The sequence below is a fragment of the Muscardinus avellanarius genome (assembly GCF_963383645.1).
Source record: "Muscardinus avellanarius genome assembly, chromosome: 22".
Taxonomy (NCBI): domain Eukaryota; kingdom Metazoa; phylum Chordata; class Mammalia; order Rodentia; family Gliridae; genus Muscardinus; species Muscardinus avellanarius.
Genome location: NC_137808.1, coordinates 15006295 through 15033279, shown reverse-complemented (window position 1 = coordinate 15033279; position 26985 = coordinate 15006295). Strand labels below are relative to the sequence as shown.

The 26985-nt window shown below is 52.3% G+C and overlaps 1 protein-coding gene across 1 annotated transcript in view; it reads left to right on the top strand.

The window, feature by feature from the left end:
- Positions 1–12341: 12341 nt before the first annotated feature.
- NUP210 (nucleoporin 210) overlaps positions 12342–26985 on the top strand; it is a gene marked incomplete at both ends in the record, with an annotated part of 68527 nt that continues 53883 nt past the window's right edge. The window contains 5 exons of the mRNA XM_080718227.1: positions 12342–12508; positions 20024–20160; positions 21765–21896; positions 23637–23733; positions 25703–25853. Of these exons, the coding sequence (XP_080574353.1) occupies positions 12342–12508; positions 20024–20160; positions 21765–21896; positions 23637–23733; positions 25703–25853 (684 nt within the window). The remainder of the gene's footprint in view (positions 12509–20023; positions 20161–21764; positions 21897–23636; positions 23734–25702; positions 25854–26985) is intronic.

The window sequence follows — 26985 nt, the reverse complement described above, 5'->3', positions numbered from 1 at the left end:
ACAAAAATGTTTTCTGAAATTTGAATTCAACTAGGTTTTCTGTATTTCATCTGACGTCCCTAACCCAGAAGGAAAGTTCTTTTCCTTCTGGTCAATAGAGCCAACCCAAAGAAGGACACGGAGTAGAGATTAGAGATAGGGCAGGCTAGGCATGAGGCCCAGATCTGCCACCCACTCCTGTGTGATCTTGGGGAAAGCAGTTCACCTCTCTGAGCTTGTTTCCTGAGCTAGAAAATGGGCATGCTACCTGGACATGACGATGCATGCCTGCAATCCCAAGATTGGGAGGCTGAGGCAGGAGGATTGCAGGTTTGAGGCTAGCCTGGGAAACTTTTGTGTGTGTGTGTGTGTGTGTGTGTGTGTGTGTGTGTGTGTGTGTGGTACTGGGGTTCCTGGAAACCCTTCTACCTCTGGTCTACACTCCCAGACCCATTTTTATATTTTTATTTGGAAACAGGGTCTCTTAAGCCAGCGCGCACGGCTGGCTTCGAACCTGCGCGATCCTCCTGTCTCCGCCTCCCAAGCGTGGGGATGACAAGCGTGCGCCACCACGCCTGGCTAGCCTGGGAAACTTAGTGAGATCTTGTCTCAGTAAAATAAATGGAGCCAGGGAGGTGGGGTGGGGCGGGGGCAGCATGGAGGCGTAAGCTTGTAATCTCAGTACTTGGGAGGCTGAAATAGGAGGATTAGAGGTTCGCAGCCAGCGTCAGCTACTTACTGAGACACTGTTTCAAAAGAAAGAATAAAAAATAGGGCTGGAGGTGTAGCTAGGAGGTAGAATGCCCCTGCTTTCAACCCCTAGTCCCTAAAAAAAAAAAAAAAAAAAGAGTAAAATATTTAATTAAGAGCTGGGTGTGGTGGTGCACACTTGTAATCCCAGCATTTGGGAGGCTGGGACAGGAGGATTGCGGTTCGAGGCCTGCCTCAGCTACTTAGTGAGGCCCTTTACAACTCAGTGAGACCCTGTTTCAAACTAAAGAATAAAAAATAGAGCTGGGGGTATAGCTCGGAGGTAGAATGCCGCTGGGTTCCATCCCCAGTACCACACACACAAAATTAAATTAAATTAAAAAGGTGGGGGGATATCGCTTGAGGTTAGAATGTCTCTGTGTTCAATTTCCTATACCAGAGCATACATTAAAAATTAAATAAATAAAAAGTGTTAGGGTATAACTGGGCGGTAGAAAGCCTCTGGGTTCAACCCCCAGCACCACCAAAAAAAAAAAAAAAAAAAAAAATTAAAAATAGGGTTGGTAGCCAGGCATGGTGGCACATGCATATAATCCCAGGATTTGGAAGGCTGAGACTGAAGGATTGTGGTTTGTGGACAGCCTTAGCTACTTAGTGAGACCCTGTTTCAAAATAAAGAATAAAAATATAGGGCAGGGGGTATAGCTTGGAGGTCAAATGCCCCTGGGTTCCACCCCCAGACCTGCAAAAAGATAAATTAATTAAGTAAGTAAGTAAACTAAAAATAGGGCTGAAGGTGTAGTGCAGAGGTAGAATGCCCCTGGGTTCAATTCCTAATACCACAAAATTAATTAATTAATTTTTAAAAATAATAAGATATAAATAAGTAAGCTGGGCGTGGTGGTTCACGCTTGTCATCCCAGCATTCGGGAGGCTGAGACAGGAGGATCACAGTTCACGGCCAGCCTCAGCCACTTAGCGAGGCCCTTTGCAAGTCAGTGAGACCTTGTTTCAAAATAAAGAATAAAAAATAGGGCAGGGGGTGTAGCTCAGAGGTAGAATGCCCCTGGGTTCCATCCCCAGTACTGCAAAAAATATATATATATATTTTATATATATAATATATATAATTATATATTATATTATAAATATATAATTATATAATTATATATAAAATATAATTATAATATTATATTTATATATTTTTATATATTTATATTATATTTATATAATTATATTATATTATATTTGTATTATATTTATATATTATAATGTATATTAAAATTATATATAAAAATATAATTATATATTATATTATAAATATATAATTATATATAATATATAAAAATATATATATTGCAAGATAGCTTAATATGCAGGCCACAGAACCTGAGCTATACATAAAGCAAACGTACTCTTTTTTTTTTTTCCTGGTAGTACTGGGTATTGAGCCCAGGGACATTGTACCTCCATACCCTATTTTATTTTGAATCAGGGCCTCACCAAATTGATGAGAATGCCCAGCCACCCTTTGAAACAGGCTCTCACTAGGTTATTGAAAGACTTCCGATGTTGCTGAGACTGGCCTCGAACCCGCAATCCTGAGCCTCGCAGGTCTGGGATTGCAGGCATGGGCCGCCCCCCACCCCCGGGCAAGAGATCTTTTCATACCTTTTGATTTTTTTTTTTTTTTTTTTTTTGCTAGGGTTGGAACCCAGGGGCATTCTACCTCCAAGCTCCACCCCAGCCCTATATTTGATTCTTTCTTTTGAAACCGGGATGCTGGGGTGACGGGTGGCAATCGACTCCGTGTTGGTGGTGTCCAATTAGAGACGCTTTTTAAAATTTTTTTTAAATTTTTTGTTTAGGGGATTGACCCCAGGGGCGTTCTACCTCTGAGCCACACACACCTCTTACCCTTTCTATTTTTAATTTTGAAACAGGGTCTTGCTAAGTGGCTGAGGCTGGCCTCCAATCCCTGTGATCCTCCTGTCTCAGTCTCCCAAGTACTGGGATGACAGGTGTGTGCCACAACGCGGGCTGCTTTGTGTGTGTGTGTGTGTGTGTGTGTGTGTTTGTGGCACTGGGGTTCCTGGAAGCCCTTCTACCTCCGGGCTACACTCCCAGACCTATTTTTATATTTTTATTTGGAAACAGGGTCTCCTAAGCCAGCGCGCGCGGCTGGCTTCGAACCTGCGCCATCCTCCTGTCTCCGCCTCCCAAGCGCGGGGATGACGAGCGTGCGCCGCCACGCCCGGCCTTGCTTTGTGTGTTTTTAAGTTACAGGCAAAGTGGCTTTTTGGAAGTGATATTTCATTTCCTGGCGTAGATGGATTAAAAAGTCACACTAACCCTTGATGGACATGCGACTTCCCAAACGTCCCGTGCTCCGCAGGAGGCAGGCTGACTCAAGCCAAGAAGACTCCCCTGCACCCCTCTGCCAGAGGATGGGGTAAGCGAGGAGACCCAAGGCCTGCCAGGTCTGGATCCCCAGTGGATCCCGGGCAGTCAGAACTGGGGACCGAGGCCAAAGCCCAGGGGCGCTTGTTAAAGGTCAGCGCCCACCCGGTGTGGTGGTGCATGCCTGTAATCCCAGTATACAGGAGGCTGGGACAGGAGGATCGCAGGTTTAAGGACAGTCTTCACAACTTTAGTGAGACCCTGTTTCAAAAAAAAAAAAAAAAGTGCTGGGGGTGTAGCTCAAAGGTGAAATGCCCCTGGGTTCAATCACTAGTACCCCAAATAAAAATAAACAAATAAATAAATAGGGCTGGAGATGTATTTGGTAGTTAGAATGTCCCTGGATTCAAATCCTAGTACAAAAAAAAAAAAAAGAAAAAGAAAAGGAAAGAAAAGAAAGAGAAAAGAAAAGAAAAAAAGAAGCGATCTGTTGCTTTCACACCCTGCAAACTTCGGGTAAGTGACCCAGCTGTTTTGTATTCATGGTTTGTTTGGGGTTTTTTTTTTTTTACCTATAAAATCAGAATGGCAATAGAGCTGCTTCACAAGGTGTTGGGAGGATTCAGCAATGTCCTTACACAAGACAGTCTTGATAAATCAGGCACACTGGACTACCAGATGTGTTTAATTACTAAATCTAAATTAAAAATGCTTTTATTTTAGCCCGGCGTGGTGGCGCACGCTTGTCATCCCTGCGCTTGGGAGGCCGAGACAGGAGGATGGCGCAGGTTCGAGGCCAGCCTCAGCTACTTAGTGAGGCTCTCAGCAACCTAGTGAGACCCTGTTTCTAAATAAAGTACAAAATAGGTCTGGGAGTATAGCCCGGAGGTAGAAAAGCCCCTGGGTTCCACCCCCAGGACCACACACACACACAAAAAAATGCTTTTATTTTCATGCTGATATCCTATGCGCATCTTAAGTATATATGTGTGTGTTCATTCACCAGATTAAGATACTGAACCTTTTCATCCTTTGAGAAATTATTTGTTCAATGGCTCTTCTCTTCCACTAGAGGGCAGCACCACTCTGATTCCACTAAATAAATAAATAAATAAATAGGTCTAAGTGTATAGTTTGGAGGTAGAATGCCCCTGGGTAACCCCTCCACACACACACACACACACACACACATAAAGAAACCACACATACTCACATATTTTTTTAATTTTTAAATTTCATTTTTGGTGGCACCGGAGATTGAACCCAGGGGCATTCTATCTCTGAGCTACACCTCCGGCCCTAGTTTTTCTTTTTTATTTTGAGTCAGGGTTTCACTAAGTAGCTTAGGCTGTCCACGAACCTGCGATCCTCCTGTCTCGGTCTCCCAAGCACTGGGATGACAAGCGCCATCGCCACCACGTCCGGCTTATTATTTTTTGTCTGTAATTCTTGACTGCTTCCTACTGCAGGAAGAGATTTCGTCTGTGTGGAGGAACAACAGTCCGCTCTTCGATTGTTCCAGGTTTTGCCTGCATCAGCTGAGTCGCTGTGAGCATTTGACGTCAGTGTTTGTGGGACATATGGTTTTATTTCCCTGAGTAAATCCGTGGGAGTGATAGTGAAAGCCTGCCGTTGCTGGGGCTTTGAAAGCACTTTCCCAATTTTCCGTCTTATGCCCAGATTTTTAATGATAAAAGCGATTCCCAGCCAAGCGTGGTAGTACATGCCTTAAATCCCGGCACTTGGGAGGCTGAGACAGGAGTATGGTAGGTGTGAAGACGGCCTTAGCAACTTAGTGAAGCAACTGAGGGACACCCTACTTCCAAATAAAACATAAAAACATCACAGGGGATGGGGTTCAGAGGTAGGACGATCCTGGGTTCCATTCCCAGTACTACAAAATACATGAATGAATGAATGAATGAATGAATGAATGAATGATAAGGATGGGTGTGGTGACATACTCCTGTAACCCCACTACCTGGCAGGCTGAGACAGGAGGAAAAGAGGTTCGAGGACCGCCTTAGCATGTTAGTAAGACTCTCATCAACCTGGTCAGACCCGGTTTTCAGAATGAAAGTAAAAATTGGGGCTGAGGTTGTATCTCAGGTAGAATCTCTCAGGGTTCAATTCCCAGTATGGCAGAAATAAGTAAATTTTTTAAAAAAACTAAAACAATCTAGAACTATAGTACAGTTATAAAGTGCTTCTGGGTTCAATCACCAGTTTAAAAAAAAAAAAAAAAAAAAAGCCGGGTATGGTGGCGCACGCTTGTCATCCCCGCGCTCGGGAGGCTGAGACGGGAGGATGGCGCGGGTTCGAGGCCAGCCTCGGCTACTGAGTGAGGCTCTCGGCAACTTAGTGAGACCCTGTTTCCAAATAAAATATAAAAAAAGGTCTGGGAGTATAGCCCAGAGGTAGAAGGTCCCTGGGTTCCACCCCCAGTACCACCAAAAAAAAGAAAGAAAGGGAAAAAGAAAGAAAGAAAGGCCCATGTTCTGGTGTTAGGTGAACAGCATTTAAAATATAGTGCATTTTCCCTGAAAGACATACTTCTGTGACCTGTAAACATCCCATCCCTCCTCAGATGCTACCCTGTAGAACCAACCTGTCCCCAAAGGCACATGTGTTGGAGGCTCAGTCTCTGGCTTGGTGCTAGTGGGAGGCTGTGGCTCCTTTAAAAGGCGGGGAGCTCGGCGACCGGAAGTGACGTCACGGGGCGTGGCTTCGGAGGGTGGCGGCCCCGCCCTTTCCGGTCTCTCCTGCCAATGATCGAACCTTCCTTCCTTTATATCGTCCAGTATATGGGTTACAGAAGTACGTTTTGTTTCTCCTGCCATCCATTCGTGCCCAATGGGTTGTTTCCATGTCGTGGTTATAATGTGTCGTGGTTATAATGTGTCGTGGTTATAATGTGTCGTGGTTATAATGTGTCGTGGTTATAATGGTGTCATGGTTATAATGTGTCGTGGTTATAATGTGTCGTGGTTATAATGTGTCGTGGTTATAATGTGTCGTGGTTATAATGTGTCGTGGTTATAATGTGTCGTGGTTATAATGTGTCGTGGTTATAATGTATCGTGGTTATAATGTGTCGTGGTTATAATGTGTCGTGGTTATAATGTGTCGTGGTTATAATGGTGTCATGAGCATTCACGTAGGACTCTTGTACAGACTTATGTTTTCGTGTCTCTTTGGCATATACCTAGCAGCAGAATTGCGGGTCTCTGTGTAACTTTTTGACAAAATGCCAAGCTGCCTTCCAAAGTGTGAAGTTTTTTTAGGCGCAATAAAAAAGGCCAGAGAGACCAGGTGGGCCAAAAAGAATTTCAATATGGTCGGGATAGGAGCTGGCCCGCCCCTGGAGACCTCTGAGCTCCTCCAACAGGAAAGGAAACGCCCTTCCTTTTAAAGTTTACGTCTTGTGGGCGGGGCTACGCATGGAAACCCCGCCCCTCTCGCGATATCTCCCAGCAGCGTCTCCTCCATAACCTTACTAATATCTGTTATGGTCTTATTTTTAAACTTAAGTCACCCCGGTAGGGTATAAAGTCTGGTCTTGATTTGCATTTCCCTGGTCACTAAGGATGTTGGACATTCTCCTATGTAATTATTGGCCATCTGTCTTCAGAAAAAATGTTTACTGAGACCTTTGAACCATTTTTTTTAATTGAATTGTCTTAAAAAAACCCAAAAACCTTGATACTGGGGATTGAACCCAAGGGCATTCTACCCCTGATAGGCCCCCCCCCACCAGCCCTTGAAAGTTTTTATTTGAAATGAGGTCTTGCTAAGCTGCTGAGGGGTCCATTGAATTGCTGAGACTGCCCTCAGACCCTTACTCCTCCTGTCTCAGTCTCCCAAGTAGTGGGATTGCTGGCATTCACCACCATTCCTAGCTATTTATTTATTTATTTATTTATTTATTTACTTATTTACTTATTTATTTATTTGGTACTGGGGGTGGAACCCGGGGCGTTCTAACTCTGAGCTACACCCCGGCCCTGTTTTTTATTCTTTATTTTGAAACAGGGTCTCACTGAGTGGCAATCAGAGATTTTCTATAAACGTTTGCAGACATACGCCGAAAAGCTCTCTCCTGGTGGAACCAATCCACACATCCGCTTTCCCCCCTAGTCTTTGCCCAGACTTGAATTGTCAGATTTGAAGTTTCCAAGTGGCGAGAAGAGACAGCTTGTTGATGTCTTCGTTTACGTCTCCGAGTTACCCAGCGATGACGAGGAGCAGATTTACTTCAGGCTTTAGCCATTTGGATTTTCCTTGGTGGGAATTTGTCTACACGGCTACCCGTCTATTCAAAAATGATTTATTTAGCTCTCTGTTGTTGGGAATCTGAGAATGATGCCCAGAAAACATGGGATTTGGGGCATGCTGAGAAATTTGATGAAAGGAAAAGAAAGCTCTTAAAGGTCTTAGAATCAAGAGCCCTCTAACCTCATCCTGGCATAGAGATTTTCTGCCAAGTCCTGCCATAAGTCTAGACCTGTCAGCAAAGAGACAACGAATTCCAATGCCTTCCCAGAGCTTTCAGTATCTAAACTCAGAGGGCAGGAAGAAAGATTAAAATCTTTTAATGTTTTTAAAGATTAAAAGTTTTTAAAGATTAAAAACTCTTATCTTAAGTCATCTTTCCACCTCAACTTCCTGAGCACTACCACACCCAGAAATAGGGCATTTAAGAGACAGGTGGAAAATTTGAACTCTGTTTTTGTTTTTGTTTTTGTGGTACTAGGGTCAGAACCCAGGGTCTTTCTACCTCTGGGCTACACTCCCAGACCTATTTTATATTTTTTTGGAAACAGGGTCTCGCTAAGTTGCTGAGAGCCTCACTCAGTAGCCGAGGCTGGCTTCGAACCTGCGCCATCCTCCTGTCTCAGCCTCCCGAGCGCGGGGATTACAAGCGTGCGCCACCATGCCCGGAGAGCTCTGTACTTTTTATGGCTAGGAAATTATTGATATTTTTTCTGTTTTGTGGTACTGGGGATGGAATCCAGGGACATTCTACCTCCAAGTTGCACCACCAGCCCTATTTATGCTGGGATTACAAGCATGCACCACCACACCTGGCTATTGATTTTTTTTTAGATGGGATAACAATATTTTGGTTATATTGAGCATAAAAAAGGGATCTTTGCTGAGTCCAGTAGAGCCCCCCGTAATCCCAGTACTTTAGAAGCTCAGACAGGAGGATGAAAATAGGTTCAAGGACAGCCTCAGCCACTTAGTGAGACGCTCAGTAACTTAATGAAGGCATGTTTCAAAATAAAAAACAATCCAGGCGCGGTGGGCACGCTTGTCATCCCCGCGCTGGGGAGGCGGAGACAGGAGGATGGCGCGGGTTCGAAGCCAGCCGCACGCGCTGGCTTAGGAGACCCTGTTTCCAAATAAAAATGTAAAAATAGGTCTGGGAGTGTAGCCCGGAGGTAGAAGGGCTTCCAGGAACCCCAGTACCACCAAAATAAAATAAAATAAAATAAAATAAAATAAAATAAAACAAGACCAGGGTAGAAGTTGATTGTCAAAGGAGCAGAACTGTCCCTGGATTGTGGCCACAGGACTGAATGGTCACAAGACTTTATTGTAGTATTTCATTTACTTTTATGACCCTTTGAGCTTTAATGTAAGATGATACTGATATGGAAGAGGAGAAGAGGAGTGTGTTGTCTTGGGATGGAACCCAGGGGCATTCTACCTCCGAGCTACACCCCCAGCCTGATTTTTTATTCATATATATAGTTTTGTGGTACTGAGGATTGAACCCAGGGGCAGTCTACCTCTGAGCTATATCCCTAGTCCTATTTTATTTTATTTGTGGTACTGGGATGGAACCCAGGGGCTTTCTACCTCCGGGCTATATTCCCAGACTTATTTTTATATTATATTATATTTATATTATATTTTATGTTAGGTTCTCACTAAGTTGCTGAGAGCCTAAGTAGCTGAGGCTGGCTTCAAACCTGGGCCATCCTCCTGTCTCAGCCTCCCAAGTGCTGGGATTACAAGCGTGCGCCACCACGCCTGGCTTATTCTTTTATATTTGAAACAGGATCTCACTGAGTTGCAAAGGCCTAAGTAGCTGAGACTGTCGCGAACCTCAATCCTTCTGTCTCAGCCTCCCAAAGGCTGGAATTGCAAGCGTACACCGTTTCACTAAGTTGTGGAAGGTCTCACCAAATTGTTGAGGCCGGCCCTGAACCCGCAATCCTCCTGTTTCAGATTCTTAAGTGCTGGGATTGCAAGTGTGCACCTCCACACCCGGCTGTAAAATGACTTTTAAAATTAATAAGTAAGGCCGGGCGTGGTGGTGCACGCTTGTCATCCCCGCGCTTGGGAGGCGGAGACAGGAGGATCGCGCAGGTTCGAAGCCAGCCTCAGCTACTTAGTGAGGCTCTCGGCAACTTAATGAGACCCTGTTTCCAAATAAAATATAAAAATGGGTCTGGGAGTATAGCCCACAGGTAGAAAGCCCCTGGGATCCACCCCCAGTACCACACACACAAAAATTAATAAGTAGTAGCTGGGAGTGGTGATGGCACCTGCCTGTCATCCCAGTACTTAGGAGGCTGAGGCAGGAGAATCTTAAGTTTGAAGCCAGCCTCAGCAACTTAGCAAGACCTCGTTTCCAATAAGAAATAAAATCAGGCTGAGGTACCACAGACACACAAAAAATACCAAGTTGTTACCGAAAGATGGTTGATAGGCCCCAATGTGACCACATTCCACGATAATTTAATTATCTTAAAAATTTCCTCTCAACCAGGCGTGGTGGCACACACTTGTAATCCCAGTACTTGGGAGGCTGAGACAGGAGGATCGCAGGTTCGCAGGCAGCCTCAGCAACTTAATGAGGCCTCCGCAACTTAGTGACATGCTGTTTCAAACTAAAAAAAATAATAATGAAATAGGGCCAGGAGTGTGGCTTGGAGATAGGATGGCCCAGCAACACACACACACACACACACACACACACACACACACACACACACACACACGAGATAGTAAGTTCTCATAACCGAGTGGCATCGCCTTGTTTCTTTATATTTATTTTATGGCTTACTTCTATTTTGGCAGCCCATAGTGGTTTTCTAGTCGCTGAAGCAGCCAAGTTTGGCTTCTTAAATAAATATGTGTAAACAGTTTGATCTTAAAGACAAATAGGAAATAACAGGACAGGTGGTATTCAGATATCGTCAAGAAAAAAAAAATGTTTGTTTTCTCGGGTGCTAGGAGATGACAGAAGTCTGAGAAGCCGTGATAACATGTCGCAGGAACCTTTTTTCATCTTTCAGCTAGACAGCCGTCTCTCACATCTGTGCCCTTGCCGTCCCCAGGGTCTCTGTGCCGGGCGGGGGTCCAGTGGTCTGCTTGGACCTTTGGGCCTGACTCTGCAGCCCAAACACAGCGCTGATGCCCAGGGAGGGGCCCAATGGCTGGGGGGGGGGGTTGGCAACAGTCACATGTGTGAGACCCGGGGTCCTTTCCCAACAGACAGCAAAAAAGAAAAAAAAAAAACATATATTTTTTGCGGTACTGGAGATGGAACCCAGGGTCATTTTACCTCCCAGCTATATCCCCAGTCCTATTTTTTATTCTTTATTTTGAAACAGGGTCTCACTGAGTTGCGGAGGGCCTCACTCAGTAGCTGAGGCCGTCTGCGAACCACGATCCTCCAGGTCTCAGCCTCCTGAATGCTGGGATGACAAGCGAGCGCCACCACGCCCGGCTAGTTTTTTATTTTTTCAGTACTGGGGATTGAAGTCAGGGGCATGCTATCTCCAACATACATTGCTGGCTCCATTTCTTTATTATTTTTTATTTTTTTGGTGGTACTGGGGGTGGAACTCAGAGGCTTTCTACCTCCGGGCTACACTCCCAGACCTATTTTTTCTATTTTATTTGGAAACAGGGTCTCACTAAGTTGCTGAGAGCCTCCCTAAGTTGCTGAGGCTGGCTTTGAACCTGTGCGATCTTCCTGTCTCAGCCTCCCAAGCACGGGGATTACAAGCGTGCACAACTACGCCCGGCTTCCATTTCTTTATTTTAAAACAGGGTTTCATTGTTTTAGGACCATATCTAAGTAGCCGAGGCTTGCACCAAATCTGTGATCCTCCTGTCTCAGCCTCCCAAATACTGTGATTACAAACCTGCGCTACCACGCCTGGGTAAAAATAGACTTTAAAAAATGTAAACTGTATATATATATATAAGGCTCTGTTTCTTCCTTTCTTCCTTTGTTTTTTTTTGGTGGGGATTAAACTCAGAGGCATCCTATCTTTGAGCTACACCCCCAGTCATATTTTATTTTTTATTTTATTTATTTATTTTGCAGTACCTCCCCAGTCCTATTTTTTAGTCTATTTTTTGTGTGTGTGGGGGTGAAACCCAGAGGCTTTTCTACCTCCAGGCTATACACCCAGGCCTATTTTATAATAAAATTTCTACCTCCAGGCTATACACCCAGGCCTATTTTATACTTTATTTGGAAACAGGGTCTCACTAAGTTGCCGAGAGCCTCACTCAGTAGCTGAGGCTGGCTTCGAACCCGCGCGATCCTCCTGTCTCAGCCTCCCAAATCCTCAATTCCTGGGCTCAGGACGGGTGCTCTTGGGGGGACCCTCAACCAGTTTCCTTTGGGAGAAACAGCGCCCCTCTTGGGGGGGGGACACCTGGCCTGGCTGTGTGCCCCAAGAGGGGGTCTGGGGGTCTTCCTTCTGGGCTGGAGGCGGGTACACACTCAGCGGTGCGCTCCAGATAGCAGGTTGGGCTAGAGGCGCTGGGGCGGGGCGGGGCCCCGGAAGTGGTCAGTCGCCACGCCCCTCCTCGCCCCGCCCCCTCGCGCCCCGCCCGTCACCACATCCCTGCTCGCCCCGCCCCTGGGCCCCTCGCCACGCCCCCTGCTCGCCCCGCCCCGCGCGCTCCCCCGCCCCTCGCCACGCCCCCTGCTCGCCCCGCCCCGGCGCGCGCTCCCCCTGCTCGCCCCGCCCCCCGCTCGCCCCGCCCGCGCGCTCCCCCGTCCCTAGCCACGCCCCCCGCTCGCCCCTCCCCTCCCCGCGCGCTCCCCGCCCCTCGCCACGCCCCCCGCTCGCCCCGCCCCCCGCTCGCCCCGCCCCGCCCGCGCGCTCCCCCGCCCCTCGCCCTCTTCCCGCCCTCCCCCGCGCGCTCCTCGCCCGCGGCCCGGCGCGCGTGGGCGGGGACGGAGGGCGCCGGGTCGCCGGGGTGAGGCGCGGGGCATGGCGCCGCCGCTGCCGCTACCGCTGCTGCTGGCGCTCTGGGCGCTGCCGGCGCCGGGCTCCGGCGCCGCGGCGGCCAAGCTCAACATCCCCAAGGTGCTGCTGCCCTTCACGCGGGCCACGCGCGTCAACTTCACGCTGGAGGCCTCGCAGGGCTGCTACCGCTGGTGAGGCGCGGCGGAGGCCGGGCGCGCGCGCGGCAGGTGCGCGGCGCCACTGCGCATGCGCGCGGGCTCGGGCGGCGCGCCTTCGGGGGAAGCGCGGGGTCGCGGCCCCGGGTTGGCGGGCTGAGTCGGGGCGCGCGGGGGCCCCGGCTGGAGCGGGGGGCGCCTCCCCGACGCCGCGGGCCGGGGCCGGGCGGAATGGGCTGCAGGAGCCTGGAAGGCGTCTCTGGCCACGCGTCCTGTCCTGTCCGGCGGGCCGCTCTGGGAGGAGCAGAAGCCTTTGATAGGAGCCCTCGGGTGCACCTTAGAGATACATGAAAACTACCGGTGCATTTTATTTTTTTATCTATTTATTTATTTATTTATTTATTTTTGGTGGTACTGGGGGTGGAACCCAGAGGCTTTTCTCCCTCCGGGCTACACTCCCAGACCTATTTTTATATTTTATTTGGAAACAGGGTCTCACTGAGTTGCCGAGAGCCTCGCTAAGTAGCCGAGGCTGGCTTCGAACCCGCGCCATCCTCCTGTCTCAGCCTCCCGAGCGCGGGGATGACAAGCGTGCGCCACCACGCCCGGCTACGGGCGCATTTTTTTTTGGTGGTACTGGGGTTCCTGGAAGCCCTTCAACTTCCGGGCTACACTCCCAGACCTATTTTATATTTTTTATTTGGAAACAGGGTCTCCTAAGCCAGCGCGCGCGGCTGGCTTCGAACCTGCGCCATCCACCTGTCTCTGCCTCCCAAGCGCGGGGATGACGAGCGTGCCCACCACGCCCGGCCCCATGGGTGAATTTTATACATGAAAACCAAAAGGGCGGGAGAAGGGGGAATGCAAAGAGTTGTAATCCCAGCACTTGGGAGGCCGAGACAGGAGAACGGCAGGTTCCAGGCCAGTCCCGGCAATTTAGAAAGACCCTGTTTCAAAATAAAAAAGCCGGGCGTGGTGGCGCACACTTTTAATCCCTGGGTTTGGGAGGCTGAGACAGGAGGATCGGCGCAGGTTCCAAGCCAGCCTCGGCTACTTAGGGAGGCTCTTGGCAACTTAGTGAGACCCCGCTTCCAAATAAAATAGAAAATGGGTTTGGGAGTATAGCCGGAAGGTAGAAAGCCTCTGGGTTCCACCCTCAGTGCCACAAAAATAAACAAATAAATAAATAATAATAAAAAAAAGAGCGGGGGTGTATCATGGAGGTAGAATGCCCCTGGGTTCAGGCGTGGTAGCACATGCCTATCATCCCAGCCCTTGGGAGGCTGAGGCAGGAGGATTGCAGGTCGGCAGCCAGCCTCAGCTACTTAGGCCCTCCACAACCTCGTGAGACCCTGTTTCCAAATAAAGAATAAAAAAAATAGGGCTGCAGCTGTAGCTCAGAGTTTGAATGGTTCCGTCTCCAGTTACCCCCAGGGCTCAGACCCAGGGTCATGTGGTCCAGGCCTTGGGTTTTGCACTTGAAAGGGAGGGAGTCAGCTAGTAGGCTTTGGGTGCGGCCAAGGGTGAGGCCACACCCATGCCACCTGCTCCCCAGAGATGGGAAGGCGGGAGGAAGTTCTTTGCCCAGCTTGTACTGGAAGATACACTCTATTTATTTTTATTATTTTTTATATTTATTTATTTATTTATTTATTTATTTTGTGGTACTGGGGATGGAACCCGAGGAGCACTGTACCTCCGAGCTACACCCCCAGCCCTATTTATTTTTTAGTCTGTTTTTTTTCCCTCACAGTACTGCAGATGGAACCCAGGGGCATTCTACCTCTGAGCTACGCCCCAGTCCTCTTTTTTATTCTTTTATTTTGAAACACTGAGTCGCAGAGGGCCTCACTGAGTACTAGCTGAGGCTGTCCTCGAACCGCGATCCTCCTGTCTCGGCCTCCCGAATGCTGGGATGACAAGCGTGCGCCTCCACGCCCCACGGATCTTTCTTTGAAACGGTCTCACTGAGTTGCGAAGGGCCTGGCTGAGTAGCTGAGGCCGTCCCTAAACCACTATCCTCTCTCCCGTCTTCGCTTCCTGCATGCTGGGATTACAAGCGTGCGCCACCCTGCCCAGCCTATTTTTTTTGTATATATTTGAAGATACACTTTTGCTGCTGCCTTTGTTTTTCTCTTTCAAGGCTGGGGAAGGTTGACTCAGAGAATGGCCACATTGCAGGACCAAAGTGTGTGTGTGTGTGTGTGTGTGTGTGTGCGTTTTCAAAATGTCTTCTAGTGTTAGTTGTGCATGTGTGTAAGTGTGGTACCCAGGGCTCAGGTTGGCATTCTCGGGTATTTGTTCTAGTTGCCCTTATTTCTGTTTGTTTGTTTGTTTATTTATTGGTGGTCCTGGGGGTGGAACCAGGGGCTTTCTACCTCCGGGCTACACTCCCAGACGTATTTTATACTTTATTTGGAAGCAGGGTCTCACTGAGTCGCTGAGAGCCTCACTAAGTAGCAGAGGCTGGCCTCGAACCTGCGCGACCCTCCTGTCTCCGCCTCCCGAGCGCGGGGATAAGTGTGCCCACCACGGCGGCCTTATTTCTGTTTCAAAAGTCTGTTCCCTAATGATTCATGCTACCAAGCCAGTACGCTTAGCGCTCTGTGGCAGAGGCTGAACTTGAACTTGGGGTTTTCTGGATCCCACCTGGGGCTGTGTGTGACTAAGAATGGAACCCAGGGGCATTCCACCTCTGAGCTAACCCCCAGCCCCTTTTTATTCTTGGTGCTGGGAATGGAACCCAGGGGCATCCTGTGTTTGAGCTACACCCCCCAAGCTCTATTTTATTTTAATTTGGAGACAGGGGCTCACCAAGTTGCAGAGAGCCTTGCTAAGTGGCTGAGGCTGGCCTCGAACCTGTGATCCTCCTGTCTTAGCCTCCCAAGTAGTGGGATGCCAGGCGCGCGCCCCGGCCCCTAGCTTGGGGCCTTATCTGGTAGGGGAAGGTCAGTTAATACTGTGGAGGAGATACACGCCCATTCTCCTGTTGAAGTTCTGTGCTCTGTTGATGTACGTGCGAGATACAGGAAGCTGGTTATTAAAAACAGCTGGCTCCAAGTGAATCCCTTTGGATGGGTTTGCGTCCTGCTTCCTGCGAGAATCTGAAGCTGTTTTTTTTTTTTTTTTTTTCGAAAATAACAACCCTTTCTTTTTTCCCCAACCGCATCTTTTCGGAGAGGAGCTGACGGATGGCGGCGGGTTTTAATTGACTGGGTTGGAGGAAGGGGAGAACCGGTTCTAATAACGAATGCACCACAGAAGTGCTAAGTACCTCAGAAGTTGCTTAGCGTCTGATGCTCCGAGTTTATTGCAGATGTGCGGCTGCCTGTCTTCCCAGAGGCGTCGGCCGTCTCAATTTCCCCTCCATTTCACAGAAAGACGTTCTGTCGAGCAAGCGTCGAGAACGCGTTCTTTTCAATAATGCAATCTTGAGTGCGGTCGACTTGAAGACTGTCTCTGGAGGTTGCAGGAGCTGGCCCGTGGGCGAGCTCTGGATCTCCAGTCATCCGAGTCTGGAGGAAATGTCTTCTTTATCCAAGGGGTTCACCGTGAAGTCTTAGAGACGAAACAAAGGGAATGAAAAACCCCACCAGAGCCTGGGGGGGACTTTTCGCTTCTCTCTGGCATTCTCTGGGGTGTTTGGAAGCTGCTACATGCCTGAGCCGGTGGCTTCAAGACTAACTTTTCCTGTTTTTTGATTTATAGCAGCAAATAATTGCACAGTTCTAGAGCCGGGGGCGCACGAGAGGCCATTTAGTCTAAACGGCCTGCGTTTCCGGCAGCAGCGTCGAGGACTCAGAGAGGGAACAGGCTGTTTCCGAGTCGTGTAGCGTAGTGATAGACTTGGAACGGGGGCCACCACAGGCTTCTCTTCCGACCCCATTAGACCAGGGGTGCCACACTAGCCAGTCCTTCTGTCAAACGAGACCCTCCGCCACTTAGTGAGACCCCCGTTTCAAAAAAAAAAGCCAGGTGTGGTGGCAAATGGCTACGTAACCGAGTCTACCGAGCTGTGGCCAGCCTTGGGGACACACCCCACGGTCCCTGGCCTCGGAACTGTGGGAGCTCAGGGGCCCTAGCTGACTGACTGAGAAGAGGGGCGAGGGCAGGGTTTCCTGTCTACTGAGCCCGGGTAGAGCATCTTCCGGCCCCGCTGACGTCTGTCTGGCAGGCTCTGGGACTCAGCGCCTCGGGGACAGAAGGAGGAGGTGGGGCCTGAGGCAGACTGCTTCCAAGAATGTATAGTGTTGAAAATAACTGGAAAAAGTGAATCGAGCCGGGCGTGGTGGCGCACACCTGCAATCCCAGCCCTGGGGAGGCCGAGAAGGGAGGGAGGATCGCAGGTTCAGGGCCAGCCTCAGCAATTTAGCAGGCCCTCGGCAACTCAGCTAGGCCTTGCTTCCAGATAAAAAAATTCAAATAGGGGCTAGCTCAGAGGGAGAGTGCTACCTGGGTAGTGCAGGTGCCCAACCTCCCGAAGCCAGAAAACAGCACAAAAATGAGTTAAATTCATCTGGGGGCACACCTGCACCCGTCACCTGGCCTCTGCCGACACGCTCTCTATTACTGTGAGACCCTTAGTCTAGAGTGTTTCTTCATTGCCCCTTATTGATAAGCTCTCTGTCCTCATCTAGCTCGATCAAGTCTCTCCTGTGTGGGCCGGGTGTGGCGGCACAGGCCTGTAGTCCCAGGACTTGGGAGGCTGAGTCAGGAGGATCGCAGGTTCAAGGCCAGCCTCTGCAACTTAGTGAGGCCCTGTTTTATTTTTTATATTTTTAGCAGCTCTGAGGATTGAATCCAGGGACATCCTGCCTCCAAGCTATACCCCAGACCTATTTTTTATTCTTTATTTTATTATTATTATTATTAGTAGTAGTAGTAGTAGTACTAGGGGTGAAACCCAGAGGCTTTCTACCTCCGGGCTATACTCTCAGACCTGCTTTATATTTTATTTGGAAACAGGGTCTCACTGAGTTGCTGAGAGCCTCGCTCAGTAGCTGAGGCTGGCTTCGAACCCGCGCGATCCTCCTGTCTCAGCCTCCCAAGCGCGGGGATGACAAGCGTGCCCACCATGCCCGGCTTATTCTTTATTTTGAAACAGGGTCTCACTAAGTTGCAGAAAGTCTCACTAAGTAGCTGAGGCTGGCTGTGAACCTGCGATCCTCCTGTCTCAGCCTCCCAAGTACTGGGATTACAGTGTGCACCACCATGCCTGCCTTGAGACCCTGTTTATTATTATTATTATTATTATTATTATTATTATTGTTATTATTATTAATTTTTGGTGGTCCTGGGGTTCCTGGAAGCCCTTCTACCTCCGGGCTACACTCCCAGACCTATTTTATATTTTTATTTGGAAACAGGGTCTCTTAAACCAGCGGGGCTGGCTTCGAACCTGCGCCATCCTCCTGTCTCCGCCTCCCAAGCGCGGGGATGACGAGCGTGCCCACCATGACCGGCTCCGGCCCGTTATTTTTGTTGTGAAACAGGTTCTCCCGACACTGCTGAGGCCGGCCTCAAACCTGCGATCCTCCTGTCTCAGCCTCCCAAGTACTAGGATCACAGGCGTGTGCCACGGTGCCGGGCACACAGGATGCCTGTGCTGCGGGGCTAATTCTGAAGCACTCGGCAGTGGGGGCCCTCACTGCCCTGCTGACTCAGCACGGTTGGGGTGTTCAGAGGTCCAGTTGGAGAGGTGGGCCCCAGGGGACCTTGCCGGCTCTGCTTAGGAGACAGGAAGGGGTTGCGGGGCCACGTCGGCTGGGATCGGCTGGGATCGGGCCGCTCCACTCCCCCCGCGCCTGGGTTTTTTTCAGTTTCCTCTGCGGCCGCTCTGCCCGGCCCCGGGTGACTTCCGCCCGCGCCTCTCCTCCGGGGCCTGCGGGCGGCTCAGCGGGTCACCCCGGGCTGTCCGTCCTTTGCCCGGCTCACGTCTCCCTCGCTCCGACCCTCCCGAGTCCCTGGGCTCCCAGCCCCGACCCGTCCTCGTCCTGTGGCTGCGGTGTGGCTGGGGCGGCAGGCCCCTGGGCGCAGCACTCCCCGCCCCGTGCCAAAAAGTTTAGGCGTCCTCAAATGAAGGCTTTCCTCTCCTGTCGTTGTGAGGATTCTTCTTTTTGGCAAATTTAAAATAAAATTTCCCGCCTTAGCCGGTTGTAGGCATCCCGTCCGGGCCCGAGCACGCCGCCGGCAGCCATTCATCTCAGCGCTCACCTCGCAGAACCGAGCCCGCTGCGCTAAACAGCAGCCCTCCGCGGCCTCCGCCTCAGCCTCCGTAGAGGTTTCTTCCTCTTCTGTTTCTTTTCTCTTTTCTGGTATCAGGGATTGGACCCAGGTGTATTCTCCCTCCGAGCTATACCCCTGGTCCTTTTTTTTTTTTTGTGGTACTAGGGATGGAACCCCAGGAGCATTCTACCTCCGAGCTACACCCCCAGCCCTATTTTTTCGTCTTTTTATTTGTAATTTTTATTTATTTATTTATTGGTGGTACTGGGGTTCCTGGAAATCCTACTACCTCCGGGCTACACTCCCAGACCTATTTTTATAATTTTATTTGGAAACCGGGTCTCTTAAGCTAGCCAGGCTGGCTTCGAACCTGCGCGATCCTCCTGTCTCGCCTCCCAAGCGCGGGGATGACCAGCGTGCCCGCCACGCCCGGCTAGTCTTTTTTTATTTTTATTTTTTTGGTGGTACAGGGGTTCCTGGAAACCCTTCTACCTCCGGGTTACACTCCCAGACCTATCTTATATATTTTTTTTAAATTTGGAAACAGGGTCTCTTAAGCCAGCGCGGCTGGCTTCGCACCTGCGCCATCCTCCTGTCTCCGCCTCCCGAGCGCGGGGATGACGAGCCTGCCCGCCACGCCCGGCGGAGTCTTTTTATTTTTTGAAACAGGGTCTCACTAAGTTGCAGAGGGCCTCACTAAGTAGCTGAGGCTGTCTGCAAACCGTGATCCTCCCGTCTCAGCCTCCCGAATGCAGGGATGACAAGCGTTCCCTGCTACCACGCCCGGCCTCCCTGGTCCTGTTTTATGGTTTATTCCTTTTCTCAATGACTTGTGATCGCGCATCGCAGCGAGGGTCTGAGTGACGGGACGTACGCGGTGAACTCCCCGGGCCCACGCCATTCCTCCTCTTCCCGGTCCACGGCGACACTGACGTGGGCATCGCTAATTCCATGCACGCATACCACCATCCGAGGTGTTTCCTTCATGTCTGTTTCCGTGTGTTTCACATCGTTGCTTTGCCTTTTATTTTTTGAACTGGAGATCGAACCCAAGGGTCGTCTAACGCCCATTGACTTGGAAACGGGCTCTCACTAAGCGGCTGAGGGTCCTGCTAAGTTGCCGAGGCTGGCCTCGAACCTGCCCTCCTCCCGTCTCAGCCTCTCGATACTGAGATTACAGCCCGGCTGGTCCCTGGGACTTTTCGAGGCTGGCGCGCGGCAGCTCGCTCTCCCGTTCTGTGTTTGAATGGGAGGGAGCTGCGGCCTGGCTCGGGACCCACCGCGCCTGCGGGGTCACTCGAGACCAAACCTGACCTTTCCCCGCAGGTCCTCCACCCGGCCAGAGGTGGCCAGCATAGAGCCGCTGGTCCCCGAGGGTCAGCAGTGCTCCCAGAAGGCCGTGGTGCAGGCCCGCCTGACGCAGCCCGCGCGCCTCACCAGCATCATCTTGGCCGAGGACGTCAGTAAGTGTGCGGCGGCGAGCCGTCGGGGCGAGTCGTCGGGACGGAGGCAGGAAGTGTCCCACCGCGGCGGCCATGGCCGTGCTGGCGTCTCGCTGGCCGCCCTTCTGCGTGTGTGGGGCGGGGGAGGCACCGGGGAAGGAACCCGGTGGTGTTCTGCTTCCGGGAAACACCGCCAGCTCTAGTTTTTACCAATCCGAAACAGAGTCTCCCTGGTGGCAGAGGGCCTCGCTGAGTTTCTGAGGCTGGCCCGGGGCTGCCATCCTCCCGTCGTAGCCTCCCAACGGCTGGGATTCCAAGTGTGTGCCGCCACTCCTGGCTCTAAACGACTCTCTTACCCCCGTCGTCGTCTTTATTATTCTTGGTAGTACCAGGGGTCGAACCCAGGGTACTCTCCCTCTGCCTCCAGGCTAAACGCAAGTTATTGTTGTTGTTGTGTGTGTGTGTGGCACAGAGGGTTGAACCCAGGAACATTCTTTTCTTTTATTTATTAATTATTATTTTTTTAAAGTACTTGGGGTGGCCGGGCGTGGTGGGCACGCTCGTCATCCCCGCGCTTGGGAGGCGGAGACAGGAGGATGGCGCAGGTTCAAAGTCAGCCGCGCTGGCTTAGGAGACCCTGTTTCCAAATAAAATATAAAAAATAGGTCTGGGAGTGGAGCCCGGAGGTAGAAGGGCTTCCAGGAACCCCAGTACCACCAAAAAAAAAAAAATATATATATATATATATATATATATATATATATATATATATATAAATAAAAGTACTTGGGGTGGAACCCAGGGCTGTTCTACCTCCAAGCTACATCTCCAGCCTTATGTTTTATTTTAATTTTACTTATTTGTTTGTTTAGTGTGGTACTGGGGATTGAGACCCAGGGCATTGTTACTCTAAGCTCCACCCCAGCCCTGTTTTTTATTATTAATTTGTGTGTGTGGTTCTGGGGTTTTGGGAAGCCCTTCTACCTCCGGGCTACACACCCAGACATATTTTACACTTTTTTATTTGGAAACACGGTCTCTCAAGCCAGCACGGCGGGCTTCGAACCTGCGCGATCCTCCTGTCTCCGCCTCCCAAGCGCGGGGATGACAAGCGTGCGCCACCACGCCCGGCTTTTATTATTAATTTTGAAACAGGGGTTCACTGAGTTGCAAAGGGCCTTACTAAGCAGCTGTGGCTGGACGTGGACCTGCGATCCTCCGGTCTCAGCCTCCCGAATGCTGGGGTGACAAGCGCGCGCCACCACCGTGCCTGGCAACCCAAGAGCACTCTACCTCCGAGTCACATCCCCAGCTTTACTTTTTATTTTGAAACAGGGTCTAAGTTACAGAGGGGGTCACATTGCTGAGGCTGACCTCAAACCCGGGATCCTCCTGTCTCAGCCTCCCAAGTACTAGGATACTGACATGTGGCACCACACCTGGCACCCCAGTTTTCATTTGAAACAGGGCTTTGCTAAATTACCGAGGCTGGCCTCGAGCCTGCAACCCTCGTGTCCCAGCCTCCTCCCGAGTCAGGTGCTGCTTGTTGTTTCTGCAGTCTTGCGGGGTGGGAGAGCAGCAGGGCGCTGTCCTTGGTGCTGACCGCGTCCTCTCTGTCCCTCCAGCCACAGGCCAGGTGCTGCGCTGCGACGCCATTGTTGACCTCATTCATGGGATTCAGATCGTCTCCACCACCCGCGAGCTGTACCTGGAAGATTCCCCGCTGGAGCTGAAGATCCAGGCGCTGGACTCCGAGGGTGAGCGCGCCTCCCCGCGCATGGAGGCTTCCGGCCGTGGCCTCTCTCTGGGGCTGTGTCCCGTCAGCCCCTGTTCCTGCCAGGGAGGGCGCTGAAGGAAGTAGAAACCAGCCGGGCGTGGGGGCTCACCTGTCATTTCAGGACCTGGGAGGCTGAGACAGGAGGATCGCAGGTCCGAGCCCAGCCTCAGCTACGTAGTGAGGCTCTCCGCAGCTTAGTGAGACCCTGTTTCAAAATAAAATATAAAACCGGGCTGGGGGTGTCGTTTAGAGGTGAAATGGCTCTGGATTCGATACCCAGTATCGCAGGGGGAACAAAGTAGGAAGCACTCAGGAAGGACTGCGGAGGCCCGGGGAGGCTGGGCCCCGCCCCTGCGCTTTGTACCGAGGTGCTCCACCGTCTGCTCTGGTCCTCAGCGCACGTGTCAGTCGCCATGCTCGGCTCTGCCACGGGAAGCTGGGGTGGGCCCCTGTGCCTCACGGGGTCCAGTCTCAGCCCACCGTGAAGAATGAGGTGCCTGCGGAACCTCAGACACATTAGCGGAAGAAGGGGCGGCGCTGGGAGGGAGGGGGCTCCTGTCCTCGGGGCGTGCGAGAGGTCTCGGGGCGTGCGAGAGGTCCTCGGGGCGGCGAGACAGGCGCGGCGCCCTCCGCCTGGCCACGGCCATGTTTCTTGCAGCCGGCGCCCTCCACGGGGTGGACTTGCGCTATCTGTCTTCCTCGTTGAATGCTCTCAGTGTTAGGAAGATAAATTGCTTTGATCGGAATGATTTGAGGTCTGAGAAACCACAGACTTCGGTTTTGTTTTGGTGGCATCAGGATTGAGCCCAGGGGCCTGCTTGCCACTGAGTACACTTCAGTCCTCTGCGTTTTTTCTTCTGGAAACAGGGTCTCACTGAGTTGCTGAGGTCTTGCCAATTGCCTCAGGCTGGCCTCGAATCCTCCCATCCTCCGTCTCCGCCTCCCAAGTGCGGGGATGACAGGCGTGCCCCACCCTTCGTCCCTTCAGACCTCTGCCTGGCTTCCGCGGGAGGCATCCTTTTAGGCCTCCAGATACGTCCATTTCGGGGTCTAGCCAGGAAGAGAAATCCAGAACGGGTGTGGGGCAACATGGCGCGGGGAGGGGGGTGGCGACCTGAGAGCGTGGCTCCGCTGGAGAGGCCGAGCCATCGCAGACGCCCATCTTCAGGCCTCTCGGGAGGGCGCGGGAGTTGGATATGCGGGAGCACTGCTTGATTTGGGAGGACGGACCCGGAGGCTCGGAGGTGCTGAGCCTGGCCATCGGGGGTCAGGCCGGTTGGGCCTGGCGCCCTCTCCCCCAGCCCAGGACCCGAGGAATGTCCCCGGCGAGGGGAAGAGACGGGAAGAAGCCCCCGAAGGCAGATGGCTGGGGGCACGGCCGCCCATCCCGGCCCCGTGCCGGGAGAAAGGCAGTTTAACCCCAGGAGGGGGCAAGGGTTGTGCGTGGCGGGGTGTCCTGGAGGTCTTGTAAGCTGAAGTGCTTGCTGACATGGGGAAAGGCGGCTGGAGGCGTGGCAGGGGGAGCTCGGCGTCCCCCAGGACAGAGCACGGCGTCCCTGTGCATCCAGCCGCCGCGCGGCCCCTCCGGGGCGGAGGACGCGGCGCCCGCTCTGTGTGCCATGGCGCCCAGTGGGCTTCCCCCTGCTGCAGAAGCTCGCCCTGCCTTCCCCGGCCTGGGCACTAACTGCTGCCTTTCTGCCCTCCCTCTGTCTGCGGGCAGGGAACACCTTCAGCACCCTGGCCGGGCTGGTCTTCGAGTGGACCATAGTGAAGGACACGGAGGCGGACGGGTTCTCGGACTCCCACAACGCACTGCGGTAAGCGGCACCGCAGCCAGGCCTGGCACCTTTGGGGGCGTGGAGAGGGAGGGCCTCTGCGGGTCCTCACAGGCCTGCCTGCGCTTTGATCACGATCAGCCAGGAGCTGGGGACGGTGCCCAGTGGCACTGCTAGCGATGGGCCAGGATGGGAGCATTTCCCTCCACTCGGGCGCACGCACACCTGGCCGTTTGGGCAGCTCACGCAGGCGCCGCGTCCTTCTGGGACTCCTCAGACAGCCTGGAGACGTCCCGCGGCAGGGATGAGGTGATAGGGCCGGGCGCGGTGGGCACGCTCGTCATCCCAGCATTCGGGAGGCTGAGACCGGAGGATCGCAGCTCGCGGACAGCCTCAGCTATCTAGTGAGGCCCTCCACAACTCAGCGAGACCCGGTTTTAAAATAAAGAATAAAAAATAGGGCAGGGGTGTAGCTTGGAGGTAGAATGCCCCTGGGTTCCATCCCCAGACCCGCAACAGCAACAACAACAAAATGAGGTGAAAGGGGCATCAGCAGGCTGCGTCCCGGGCGCGGCGGCGCACGCCCGTCATCCCAGGACTTGGGAGGCTGAGACAAGAGGGTCACAGGTTCCAGGCCAGCCTCAGCTACTTAGGCCCTCAGCAACTCAGTGAGACCTTGTTTCAAAATAAAGAATAGAATAGGGCTGGGGCGTAGCTCAGAGGTTGAATGCCCCCGGGTTCAACCCCCAGTGCCACCAAAAAGAAAAAAGCCGGGCTCTGTTCTGTATGAGACGGTGGGGACATGGCGCTCCTCGTGCCCTGATACTTGCGTGAGCCGAGCGGCCCCGCTGGGATCACAGCTCCCTGGGGCCCGAGCCCCTCCTTCTCTACCTGTTCTAGACCAGCTTTGTGGTCCTCAGGTTTCCTGAAGGAAGGAGCACATCCGGGGAGTCTGAGGACCTGGTTGCTGGTCCTGGCCTCGTCCCGTTGCGCTTGTTTCCATTGTCAAGGAACGTAACTCTTCGGAGCCCGACTCCCTCCCGTGTAAGGCGGAAGTAGAGACCGTCACCTGGCGCGCCTCTGAGGCCCCTGTGCAGGCTGCCAGGGCCGGGGGCGTTCAGGGTTCCTCTTGGTGCTTGGCACGTGCCAGGTGTTTGGGGACTGCTGGCGCTCTGCCCACTTTCAGGCCACGAGGCCCAATCTGAGTGATCCTCGAAAGCCACGGCGCCGGAGCTTGGGGGCAGTGGGTTACACTCGGCCCGTGACGCCATTCAGGGCTAGGTGAGGACGTAGGTCACCTTGCAGGAGCGCGTGCGGCCGCCCTGGGGAGGCAGAAGCGCGTGGGCAGGCCCCTGCAGTCACGCCACAGAGGGGCTCCTTTGTGGATTGCGGGCCCAAGGGAGGGGCTGGACAGAAGGGACCCCTCACTGCAGCCCAGGCGGTGGGGGGCGCCCCGCATCCCTGACTTCTCCTTCGGGGCTCCGATGGGCTTTGCCGACCCTCCTTGGCCGGGCTTGGGGTCCTGGCTGGCTGCTTAGGACCCGTGGGCCTCTCTTTCTCCATTTGGACCGAGTGGGGGGGTCTCTGACTCTGTCGTCAATCATCACGATCACCCGGCTTCTGACAGGCATGGGCTGGGGCTGGGGCTGAGGATCTGTGTTTGACAAGAATGTGGGCGGTTCTGACACAGGAAATTGAAGGACACGGTTCTAAGCAGCCGGATGGACGGGGACACCGCTAGTTTCCCACCGGAGTCACCAATACTGGTGAATTGTGGGGGATTGAACCCAGGGGCATTCTACCTCTGAAATATACCCCCAGCCCTACTTTATTTTTTTATTTGAAAACCGGGTTTCACTAAGTAGCTGAGGCTATCCTGGAACCTGCGATCCTCCTGTCTCGGCCTCCCAAGAACTGGGATTATAAGCATGTGCCACCGCTCCTAGCCACGTGGATGTTGTGTTAGGTGCAGGATGGCGCTTTGGGGTCTGACGCCACGTTCCTTTTCCAGAATCCTCACGTTCTTGGAGTCCACGTACATCCCTCCTTCCTACATCTCAGAGATGGAGAAGGCGGCCAAGCAGGGCGACACCGTCCTGGTGTCTGGGATGAAGACCGGGAGCTCCAAGCTCAAGGCGCGCATCCAGGAGGCCGTGTACAAGGTTGGTCGCGGGCCCTGGGCCTGGGGGTCAGGTGGCTGTGCTCACGCCCGGGGCCACGCCGGCCGGCAGTGCAAATGGATTCAGGACAGGGGGACTTTTTGTGTGTGTGTGTAGTGCTGGGGGTTAAATCCAGGATCATTTTACCTCTGATTTACACCCCTAGTCCTATTTTATTTTTTATTTAGAAATAGGGCCTCACCAAGTTGCTGAGGCTAATTGCAAACCTGTGATCTATCTCAGCCTCCCAAGTACTGAGACTTATAAGCAGGCGCCAGCACACCCAGCAGGCACGATAACTTTTAGGTCTTTTTTTGTGTGTGTGTGGTACTGGAGATTGAGCCCAGGGGCATTCTACCTCCGAGCTACACCCACCCACCCACCATTTTAATTCTTTTATTTTGAAACAGGGCCTCACTAAGTAGCTGAAGCTGGTCCCAAACCTGCGATCCTCCTGCCTCTGCCTCCTGAGTACTGGAATTATAAATATGTGCCTCCACGCACAGCCCAAGTCTTTTTTGTGTGTTTGTGGTACCGGGAATTGAATCTAGAGGTATTCTACCTTTGAGATGTACCTCCAGCCCTATTAGTTTGAAAAAAGGCCTCGCTAAGTTGCTGAGGCTGGCCTTGAACCTGCGATCCTCTTGTCTCAACCTCCACGTGCAGGGATGACAGGCGTCACAGCGCTCAGCTTCACCCTGAGATCTTCGTTTGTGGCCTGGTTGGAGCCCAGTGAGGGTCTGGGACTCCACCTGCCTTGAACTTTGCAAAATGCTGGGCAGTGGATCCTCTTCTGGTCTCTCGGTTTCTTTAGCAGTTTAGCTAGTGATTTGGGAGAGCTGGAGGGTTTGGCAACGTGAGGACACGGAATCGCAGGGCAGCCTCACGGGACTGCCGAAGCATCGCGAGAGTTTGCCTCTGTGCGCCCCAGGGCTGGAACGGCCAGGCCACGCTGCAGAGCCGGGAGGACCAGCTCACGGTCCTGCCCGCGCCGGGGTCAGTTAGCGGCCTCCCTGCCTGTTTCCAGCCCAGACCCACAGAAGTGTTCTTTCTGTATATCATTTAGTAATTACAAGGAAGCCTATAAGAAGCTACAGCAGGGGCCGGGCGTGGCGGCGCACACTGTCATCCCCGC